The sequence below is a fragment of the Agelaius tricolor genome, unplaced genomic scaffold (genome assembly GCF_023055355.1).
Source record: "Agelaius tricolor isolate 1412-34295 unplaced genomic scaffold, bAgeTri1.0.p SCAF_6, whole genome shotgun sequence".
In the NCBI taxonomy this organism is placed as follows: Eukaryota; Metazoa; Chordata; class Aves; order Passeriformes; family Icteridae; genus Agelaius; species Agelaius tricolor.
Window position 1 is genome coordinate 8436764 of NW_027269266.1, and position 10705 is coordinate 8447468.

Below are 10705 nucleotides of genomic sequence, written 5' to 3' on the forward strand. Positions count from 1 at the left end.
TGTTGCAGTTCCAAGAAATGCCATGAGAGAAATTTCCCAGTTCTAGTGGCAGAAACAATTTATAAACAGACATAAAAAAAAATACTTTCTTCCATATTCTTATTCCTGACTTTCATGTATCAGTAAAATGTTTATATTTCTATACAAACCTAATTTAAAATGAGGTTAAGTCTAGAAATGTGAACACTTTGTTAAACTACCATTATAAAAAATGCCTGGGTTCAGTAAGGTTTGGATTGCTGCATGCAGATAATCCTTTGTGATGAGTTTATTATGCTGGTGAAGGCTGAAACAGGTAGGGAAGTAACAGGAAAGCATCAAGAACAACACAAAGTTTGTGTTTGTGCACTGAAGCATGGGAGCAGTGCTGCCCCTTTACTGAGCTACAGGGTGACTGGAGGAGAAACTGCAGTTCTAGTACTGACCTGCCACCTGTAATGGGAAGGTTACACCTTACAACCTTGAATATTTCAGATTAATATTTCAGATATGTAGAGAATGAGGATCAGACTGAAATTTTGTGTCAAGCACATGCTACTGTCATCCTTGGCTTAGCAAGGCATTTTCTCTTCAGGCCCTGATAGACAAAATTCTGTATCTGCTTAAGGCAAAATACATTGTCAAATGTGAAATATTTTCTTTTTGTCCCTACTTGGTCAATGGTTACATAGAGGTTTGTAAAATTACACATTATAAATGTGTTGGTTGAACAGTACATTTCAAATCCATGTTAAAAATTAACACATACACCCAAAAAAATAAGGGTGAAGAAAGAACCCTCAAATCACTACTTTTTGAAATACAGCCAGTGACTGTTCAGATGTCAGGTTTTGCAGCATGTGTAAATTAACAGAGCTGCTCTCATCTACTTTGTGTAATAAATTCAGATTAAAGCATACTGTAATGCTGCAGAGAAGACCAATGCCAAGAAAAACTGAGGGACTTGGAGGAACTGTTAAGCAAAACTTCTCTTTCAGCTTTTGTATGCTCAGGACTTCTCCTTCAGGATCTGTTTTTGCCAGCTTTTGCTCCAAGCTGAACTAGAAAAACAAAACTTTTTTTCCATAGATCTGTGCCCTGCTGCCCTGCCAACATCCTGCTACTTCAGTGGTGTTTAATGGGCAGGGTGCTGCTTAGAGTGTGGCAATGACAGAGATTATTCTCCATGTGGCTTCACATCTGGAAAGAAAACAAGAGTCCAAGGGTTTAGGCAAGGTGGTTTAATTACAAAGTTAGATTTAAAAAGTATTTGAGAACTTCTCCACTGCCTACAGCTGGGTAACGTGGCTGATTGCACTGAATTCAAGAGAGCTGCTACATCCCACCACTGCTCCCTCACCTGGTATTGTTTGCTTTGAAAGAATGCATCAGTTCTGGCCAATACACAACAAACTTGGCTCTAAAACCTTGAACCACTGGAGGTGCTGGTACATGGAAGCTTCAGTGCTGCAGTCACAACAGGGATGAGAAAGAGAAACCTTGACCATGGAAAAAGTTAATTTTACCCCAAATACAGACACAGAATCATTACAACCATGTTTACTTTTAATGATAAGTTGGATGACAAACATCCTATTTCATCAGGCTCTGGGAGAATTTAAAAACTAGTTTGAGTAGTTGCTAACAGAAGAGATCACACTTTTTTGAGGACCCTCCCTTCCCCCAGTCTATAATTAAAATTGAAGCACCCTTGAGTATTTGTCTTACTGAAAAAGCCTCCTAAGTTACTAGCAATTGATTGCAAGATCAAAAAGGATTAGCTCTGGTACTCTGGTACAATTTCTAATTAACTGACATCAAGACCCAGTGTAAGCCCACAAATTGTAAGTCTTGAATTATGGGGTTCTAGGGGTTTGAGTTGTCTGGGAATGACTATTACAGGAAAAGAAAAGCCCTTGTAACAAGATGCCTTGTTTTCTGAAAATGGAGAAGAGCCATCTAGTGCACATCCTGTCTCCAAAGACAGACTAGTGACATCAGACAAGTACCACTAACATTTACTGTAATTAATATTTTTTTTTTTAAATTTGAGATATCCAGTACTCAACCATCAACTAATCAGAAAAGCCTGGGGGGGGGGGAAAGCCCCAAACAGTGTTTAGTATCTAAAGCTTTAACACATATGCCAGCACTTCAAAGTCAAACTTACTCCACACAGGCAATCCAATTACTTAAGCTTTTATGGGTTTGGTTAATTATAGAGTACAGTAGCTGAAGAGATTTGCTTTCTGCAATTAAAAATAATCCTGATTACTTTGAATTGCTTTTTTCTTCTGGCAGTTGGTCTCAATATCACAGCAGAGTCCACAGTCATGTGTAATCATTATTTAATGTGTGGCTGAGTTCAATGGGAGCAGCCCAGTCCTCCTGCCTGAGCTGGGCAGGAGATGCCTGGCTCCCTCCCAGGTGTGCAGGGCACATCTGGGCTGAGGATCTTTCACTAGGCAATGGAGGAGGAGGAACCCAGGGGCTTCATGCTACTGTTACCCATTTTACATGAGATCTTAATAGGCCCGAGAGAACCAAGGATGAGGGGGAAGAGGTGAAAAAGACAGAAGAAAAAACATTGGCTATGACAACATCTGTATAAATTAAAAATGCTCCATGTGGAACAATTCTCTGCACATACATCATGATTTCCCAGTGTTAATGAGACAGCACATCACTGCTAGCCTTCAGCACCTTTTATCCCAGCTATTCACATTCGGTGTATTTTTTCATGCTCAACAAATTTGTTCAAGTTATTCAAGTTATCCCACCACTTAAAGAGAAAGGTCTCTGCTATCAGCTTGAACCATGGAGTAATCTTAACTTCATTCCTGGCAGCTTTGTCCAGGAGCTGTTTCAGTTCTTTCTGTGTCACATAGCAGTAGCTTTGGATCTCGTTGGGGTCAGGATTCAGTGTCACATCCTTCTGCACAAATAAGATATAGTCTATCTCATGTTCTCCCCAGATCCCATCAGACTTGGCCTTGTAGTGAATTCGAGTCAGGTAGGAGATGTCTTCTGGAGGTACCTACAACCAAAACACTTGTCAGAAGTGCTGCCAGACCAGGAGAATTGCACTGCTGGGCATTGCAGTACAATTTATCAGCTATTATCCTCTTCCTTAGAAATTTGTTCCCAAGTGTACAACTGCAATGCACTTTCTCACACAGAATTACTAGAAAAAAACCCAAAAACTTAAAGCAGTTTGATGGCGTGAATTGCACAGCATTTCTCTAGCCAGACTCACCTTGTAATACTTGGAGTGTATTTCTCCTATATGGCATGTTTCAAATAATGTTTACCAGACTTTATTGCACACTCACTGAGCACTGGTGAACACAAACACTTGCACATACCCCTCATCTCCCAAGGAAAAGACTTGACAACCACCTGAAGCCAAGGTCAGAACCACACACTGACAGACCAAGTGTAACCCTCCAGGGATCTCTGCAAGTTCCCTCACTTCTCTTCATCTCCAAAAATAAGTTCATTTTTAGGTTTGAGGCTGACTCTGCCTGCCAGACACAGTCTGTAAGCTGGCAAATGCTGGCAGGAATTCCTGTTTCTCCCTCCTTTCTTTACCTGCTCCATGGGAATTCCCAGCTCTGCTTTCAGCCGTCTCTGTGCTGCTCTCCGAACACCAATGGCATCGTTTTCTTCCAGCTCTTGTGGATGGCTCAGAGGGTGACTGCAACAAGTGTTGGTAAAACAATCTGCAACAAGTTCAATCAGTTCAGTTTTGACACATACAAGGACCTGGGAAAAAAACCCAAAAAACCACAACACCAAAATCCCCCAGAGACAAAGGCCAGTTATTCAACATATCCCAGCTTCATTTCTGTTTTGCAGACAAGGGTCACAGAAAGAGGATATTGACACCTCTTATTTTCCTCTACATATTTTGCACTGGGATTTGCCTCTGCCAAGCACTACTTTGCAGGCTACTGTTTAATACACATGAGGACAGGCATTCTTATCCCCAACACATCTACTTAGAGAGCCAGTCTGCAAAGACCTTGTTTATCTCTCAAATGCTCATTAAAATTACTTTTGGGAGTTCATATGTAACAGAATAATGAAAATATTCCCAGAGCTTCAAGAACAGCTGGCAGTAAGTAGAATTAAATCCAAAGTTTATACCTGTGTTTAGAGGACAACCAATCCATGCTCTGTTTCAAGCTTTTGTCTATAAAAGTCAAGCTCAAAAGCATCTAAAATAGAGTTAGAAAATCTACAAACCACATTTAAGCATTTTGACTGGTTAGCAGAGAAGGAAAAAATTAAAACCAATCTCTAAAGTAAAGATTCCCTTGGAAAAAAGAAAAATGCCTTCCTCCCTCACGTTGGAAACACTTGATTTTGTTTTCCACTGAAAATTCTGCAACAGACAACTTCATGCTCCCTCCAGCACTCCTCATGTAAGCTGTTTCTATTTGATTCCCCTCCTTATTTTTTAGCCTCTCTATCTGCATTTCACAGTAACAGTTCAGGAGTGTTCAAAGTCATGCACTGCATGGTTTGGCCACACTTTTGCCTCACTTCTGGCAGAGTTAAACAAGTGTTTGTTAGGACAACACAGACAAAGATCCACAGATGTCCCAGGCACCAGGGCTCTGCTGCACATCAGCTTTTACCAGGGCAATGGGACACTCTCCACAGCCACCAGAGCCATTGCTTCAACCCCCATAAATGTCTTGCAGCAGAAGGGGTAAACACCACACCCTGTGCCCTTGCATGAACAGGACCAAACATGTCAGGGACAACCATTTCCCAAGAATATATATAACAATACACAAGTATTCCCATTATCTTCACCCACAAGGTAATTTGAGCTCTCAAAAGTATAAGAAGAATGTCCTCTCCAAAGTAGTAAATTCTAAAACCTCAGAATGAGTTACACTGCAGGATTGGATGGACACATACTTTTTTAAAATACTGATTTAAATAAAACATTTATATAAGTACAATGTTTCAGTACTAACCTGGAAATGTAATTTTTGCATTTGACCTCTGCTGCAGCAGTAGTTTATTTTCTGTATTAAATAAGAAAACACTGAAAGCTCGGTGCAGTAAACCTAAAAATACAAAAAAACCCAAACAACAAAACTGAGATATTTAATAGAAGAGAAAAAAAAACATATGAAGACAGTTAAGTGCTTATAATGGCCTCATTTTTACATAATCCAATTTAAAATTAATATATGTTAAAAACCAGGGATTTGATCAATAGCTCAAGAGCTATTATTCAGGTTTCTAAGTCAGCTTATGCAAAAAATGAAATCAGAAGAGTTCCTAGAACAAAAATGCAACAAAGGAGTTCTTCTAAACTTGGTCAGTTCACCATTCTCAATGGGCACATTTGGGCAAGCTTCCAAGGAGAGCTTAGCACCCATAAATTTATAATCAAAAAGAGATGATTCAAAAATTCCTAAAAAACTGAATTTCAAGACCCTTCAAGAATTGCAAAAGCAGAACAAAAATATGCTCCATTAAAAACAGTATAATTGCTGTTTTCTTCACCTTTTGAGTCTGTTATTCCTCACTCTTCAGGAAGATGCTTTCCCTAAGTACAAAGAGAGAGGTCACACACTACCAGGAGAGACTGTTGAATCTGATGAACCTCAAGTAAACCCAAAATCAGTTAAACCCTGTCCTATTAGCAGTGTTTGAGTAGAACTCTGGGTGAACTACTTTAAAATGAAATCCTTTTCTAATTGAAAAGAACTCAGCAAAGAAGCAAACAGCATTCTTTAGAAAAAGCTACATAGAACCAGGTATACATAACAGGAAAAATACTACTGCATCTTCAAAATGTGATTAAAAATATTTATCAAGCTTGTATGTGCAATCACACATTTCTCTCCTTTACAAATGCCTCTAATTGAGTGTTCCTCCATTCTGCAGAATTTTAACATTAAATATTTAATGCTGAGGAGGAGGGGCCTAAGGGGAGACACTTGCTCTGGTTTGATCCAACACTCACCTGAGATCAAGGCTTTAATTTAATCATGACTATGCTTCTGAAAATATTTAATCAACTTAATGGTTCAATTAGGAGATAAGCAAGCCATACCTTTGTCAATGTTTTCATTCAAGTGACAGTTTTTCTTGGTCTCTGCTCCAATCTTATTGTCATTTTCATCAATAAGGATGCACATCTCTGCCAGGAGCTGCACCTGCTGCTCATCCAGGTGATCTGTGTTTACTTCAGGCATCCTGATGGAAGCACACGTTCTACTGAAGACAGACAATGAAGAGTCATTCACTAAAAAACAACATCCATAAGGTTCTGGGCAGAGTGGAAGAAATAACTAATGGCTTGTTTCTCTGACATGGTGTAAATTGCACACCAATTTTATTCTGAGAGGGTTTATATGCTTTTAGCTTCCTGAAATTTCTTATCCACAATACTAACCACATAGCAATACTTGACAGGTGCTTGAAACACTTTTATTTCACAGGAAGCCCTTGCAGCAGCTGCTGCAGGACAGCCATGCTGAGCCTAACATTTTAATGGGCTGTCAGTGGCAGGAATTCCAGTTCCAAAGTTCAAGCTGTGCACCAGCTGCTTTATAACGCCAGGCATCCTGTGCACGAGGATTTCTCCTCTCCACAGTCTTTAAAGGCTCGGGAACAGGGTTTCAACCCGAGGCACCTCCAAAGCAACACCTGCCCTGCCCGAGCCTCTGCTGCTCCCGGCAGCCCAAAGAATCCCAGAGCGGGTCAGGCTGGCAGGGACCACAGGGGTCAGCCGGGGACCTCCCTGCCCAGCCTGGCTCATCCCGGAGCACACGGGATTGCACTCAGACAGCTCCGGAGCATCCCCGGGCAGGGGGCTCACACCGACTCCTGTTCCACTGCACCTACAGGGGAAAGGAATTCCTTCCTCACGCTCTGGTGCGAATTCCTGTGCATCTGCCCCTTGCCTTATTGCTCAGCAATGAGGACCATCCCCTTGGCACCCTCCCACTGATATTTATAGATATTAACGATGTCTCCTCTCAGCTGTCTCTCCTCAAGACTGAACAGACCCAGCTCCCTCAGGCAGGAGATGCGCCAGTCCCTTCATGACCTTCGCTGCCTTCCGACAGAGCCGCTCCGAGAGGGGTCTCTCGGGCACGGAGGAGTCCAGAAGCGGACACAGAGTTCTGGAGGCTCCTCGGCAGCGCTGAGGGCAGGGCGGCCGCCCTGGGCCCGCCCGGCAGCTCTCCCTGCCCCGCTCCCCGCTCACCTCGCTGTCCGAGCGCTCGGCCCCCGCCGCTCTCCCCTCACGCCGGGGCAGCTCCGAGGGGCCGCGCTCCCGGCCCGGAGCAGCGCGCGCCACATCGCTCGTCACACCCAGCCCGCCAATGGCACCGCCACCCGGCGCTGACGTCAGCGCATCGCCCGATCGCCCCACTGCGGCGCGGGAGGCGGTGCCAGCAGTGACAGGTGGGGGAGGCGGAGGGCGAGGCCAATCGCGACACAGCCCAGAGCGGCGCTGGCCAATAGAGACAGCGAGCGGCGGCGAGCTGGCCAATGGGCGCGGGGCGGCGCGGAGGGCGGGGCCTGCTGCGGGGCCCACAGCCGGTACCGGAGAGAGTCTGGGCCGGGCCGGGCTGCCTGAGCAGGGAGCAGCCTTTGGCTTCTGACGGGAATCACAGAATCAGCGAGGCTGTAAAAGGCCTCTGCGGTCATCGAGTCCAGCCTATGACCGGACAGTACCGTGCCAACCATGGCACTGAGTGCCGCATCCAGTCTGTGCTTAAACACCTCCAGGGACTCTGACTCCATCACCTCCCTGGCAGCCCATTCCAATGTCTAAAACTTGAATGTCTCTAACATTCCGTGCTGCTTATGGTCTTTACACCCACCCACGAAAACCGAAAGGCTGTGCCCAAGTCCCGGCTCCTACAGATGTGCCGGTGTTTGTGGCGAGCAGTTCCAGCACAGAATTTCTGCTCGGATCTGGGAGTGCTCCAGGCGGCAGCCATGAGCCCGGGACTGCAGAGTATGGGGGTTTTTTGGCACATCTCATCCTGGATGCTTTTCTTTGATCCGCAGTAGCTGAGGAGGTTCGGCGTGTCCGCAGAGATCCGCCTGCGGCACTGGAGCCAGGGGATGAACAGCGGCTCCCTCCTGCGCTGAGCCACAGCTGCTGGGAGGCAGCACCTGGGCTGGCACTGTTGGGTTGGACGTGACATACACACGTGATCAGGGCTCCAGAAGAAAAAAGTTTTTTATTCTGCGTGTTCTCTAGCTTATATATTCTTAACAAAGCATGATCTTAAGTCATGAACTGTGCTGCTGTTTGCAGGGGTCCCAGGAGGAGGGAAGAGATGAGAATCTTGACTCCATGTTTCAGAAGGCTGATTTATTATTTTATGATATATATTATATTAAAAGAAAATGATATATTAAAACTACACTAAAAGAATAGAAGAAAGGATTTCATCAGAAGGTTAGCAAAAGAAAGGAATGGAATGATAATAAAATCTTTCTTGTGACTGCTCACATCCTCAACACAGGTGGCTGTCATTGGTCATCAAGTAAAAACAATTTCACATGCTGGGTAAACAACTCTCCAATTCACGTTCCAAAGCAGCAAAACATGGAGAAGCTGAAGCTTCTCATCTTCTCAGGAGAAAAGATCCTAATGAAAGGATTTTTCATAAAATATGTCTGCAACAGCTAACTACATCACAATAACTTATTATTTATATTCATTGGTGCAAAGCAATTAATGTTAATATAATTGGCAAAAGTTTTACAGAAATTTAATAAGGCACGCATACACATCTATGTATGCACGTAGTCTAGCTTACAAAAATTTTCATGTATCTTTTCTAATCTCTTTCTATGCTGACGGCCTTGTCTTCTTCTTTGCTATGGATACACTTGAAAATCATCAATTGTTATTTGTTCTATTACCTCAGCCTTGCTTGCAGGCCAGCTGTCAAACCCCTCCATACCGTGCTAGTCAAGCTCTGGAATTGCCCGACTCCGTGAGCTCTTGAGGGCAGAGAAAGCAACAAACAAACGTTCTGGGCAATAGTGGAGCACAGGCAGGATGTCAAGGTGAACTGGTCAGATAGGGGAGTTTAGATATGCACAGGTAAGAAATTAGAAAAACTTCAATACCAGCCTCTAGAAACTTCACACCACCATGGCTAAATACCTTCTCAGCAGGACTTTTGCTGGTTTATTGCTTGTCCACAGATTTGGGTTTATGACTGGATGCCATAAAAAACCTAGAAATGACATTTAACATGTCTTGGGGGCATGGCTTGCTCTGATTCCCTCTCAGCTCAAGTTCCAGCATTTCAGTCTGGTTTGCTTGATTTTTCCTGTGAACAGGACAGATGGCCTGTCACTGAGAGATATCATTAACAGCACAAATGTTCAAATGGACAGATAATATTTTTCAATGGAGGGGGATGGGGTGGGTTATCTTACAGCATTCCCCTGTGCAGAGCTTGCTGAAAGAAAGAAAAGTGGAGGTGATTTGAGTGAAAGCCACCTGAAACCAGCAGAACATCAAAAGTAAAAAAAAAAAAACAAACAACAAAAAAGCGGTAACAATGTGTTGGCTGATACATATCCTTTTAACTACAAAAACCATAACATTATCTACTAATGTTAATATTGTGTTATTCATTAATAAGCTACAAGTTTAATGTTATCACAAGACTGTTGATAATAAATATGTACTCTCAGAAAGGACAGAAATGTACACAGATTGCTTTTTACTGAGTTTACTTTTCATTACTTTACAGATTACTTATTGCTGAGTCACTGGCACAAGAGAACAGTAATTGGAGACTGAGATATACTGGTATATCTTCATAGATATACCAAGAACTTCCTTCACCACATGAATGACTTGCTTGTTTCATTGTTCCAGATTAAAAAAAAAAAAAAACTGTAATTTTTTCTTCTATCATTTTCCTAAAGTAACAAAACAAGCTACACAGATCTATCAAAAAAACAAACTACTGAGATGGACATAGAAACCAGCATTTCATATGATGCCAACAGAGTTAACAAGCAGCTCTCCTGCGAGTGAAGCTCTTTTAGAGTAGAAACTACTCCCCTGGGAGGCAGAGATGTGTCTGTGCCTGGGGCACAGCTGGCATGGGACATTAGCAGGTGTACACAGTGACCTTCAGGCTGCACAGCAGAGGGAAACCAGGAAAAATGTGTTCATGGATGATAGAAAAAAGAGGCTTTTCTTCCTAGCAATAACTACTGAAAATTTCTATACAGGCACTTCAGAACCTGAGAGTCAGAAGCAATTACAGTTCCTGTCTTGCACAGACAAACAAAGCACTTCACCTGAGTCAATGCTGGTGAGCAGCAACAAGTGGCAACAAGTCCTGGTGGATAACGAGAGGCAAAGAAGCAGGGACAAAGGATGACCGAGACAAAACAAACCATTTTCACAAAACAAACAAGGAAGAGACTTCCCAAGCCTTTAACTAGATACCAGGTTTTATGTCCCCTGTATCATCTTTCCTTTTGCTCCCCTCCAGACTTGCTCTTCACCTTCAAAGCTCTCTGTGTTGAAAATAAAGCACGCTAATTTTAGTAATGGTAGGCACTTCACTGTAACCTCATGTTGTTGTTCTATTTCTAGAGTCCCATACTGTTGTTGCTATCAGATTTGTAAAGTCCATACGTCAGGGCTCCTCCAAGGCTCTCCCTGACTAGCTAACCCATCCCCTTTTATCCCAGTCAT

At 43.1% G+C, this 10705-nt stretch overlaps 1 protein-coding gene across 2 annotated transcripts; it reads right to left on the reverse strand.

Moving 5' to 3' along the window:
- Positions 1-1205: 1205 nt before the first annotated feature.
- IDI1 (isopentenyl-diphosphate delta isomerase 1) lies at positions 1206-7378 on the reverse strand. 2 transcript variants are annotated; one of them, XM_071428633.1, is made up of 5 exons: positions 7220-7378; positions 6062-6225; positions 4971-5063; positions 3571-3701; positions 1206-3016 (listed from the first exon to the last, which is right to left on the reverse strand). In XM_071428633.1, the coding sequence occupies exons 1-5, from the start codon at positions 7312-7314 to the stop codon at positions 2699-2701; spliced, it is 801 nt and encodes a 266-aa protein (XP_071284734.1). In that variant the 5' UTR covers positions 7315-7378; the 3' UTR covers positions 1206-2698. The 2 variants fall into 2 exon arrangements, with proteins under 2 accessions (XP_071284734.1, XP_071284736.1); XM_071428635.1 differs by having other exon boundaries at positions 6062-6222; positions 7220-7367.
- Positions 7379-10705: the final 3327 nt, after the last annotated feature.

Excerpts from the sequence above, each read along its gene's own strand:
- IDI1 (XM_071428633.1), bottom strand. The coding sequence starts at position 7,314 with ATGTGGCGCGCGCTGCTCCGGGCCGGGAGCGCGGCCCCTCGGAGCTGC. Across the intron at positions 6,226-7,219 it reads CCGAGCGCTCGGACAGCGAG|TAGAACGTGTGCTTCCATCA; the intron begins GTGAGCGGGGAG and ends GTCTGTCTTCAG. Across the intron at positions 3,017-3,570 it reads TGGGAATTCCCATGGAGCAG|GTACCTCCAGAAGACATCTC; the intron begins GTAAAGAAAGGA and ends TTTTGGTTGTAG.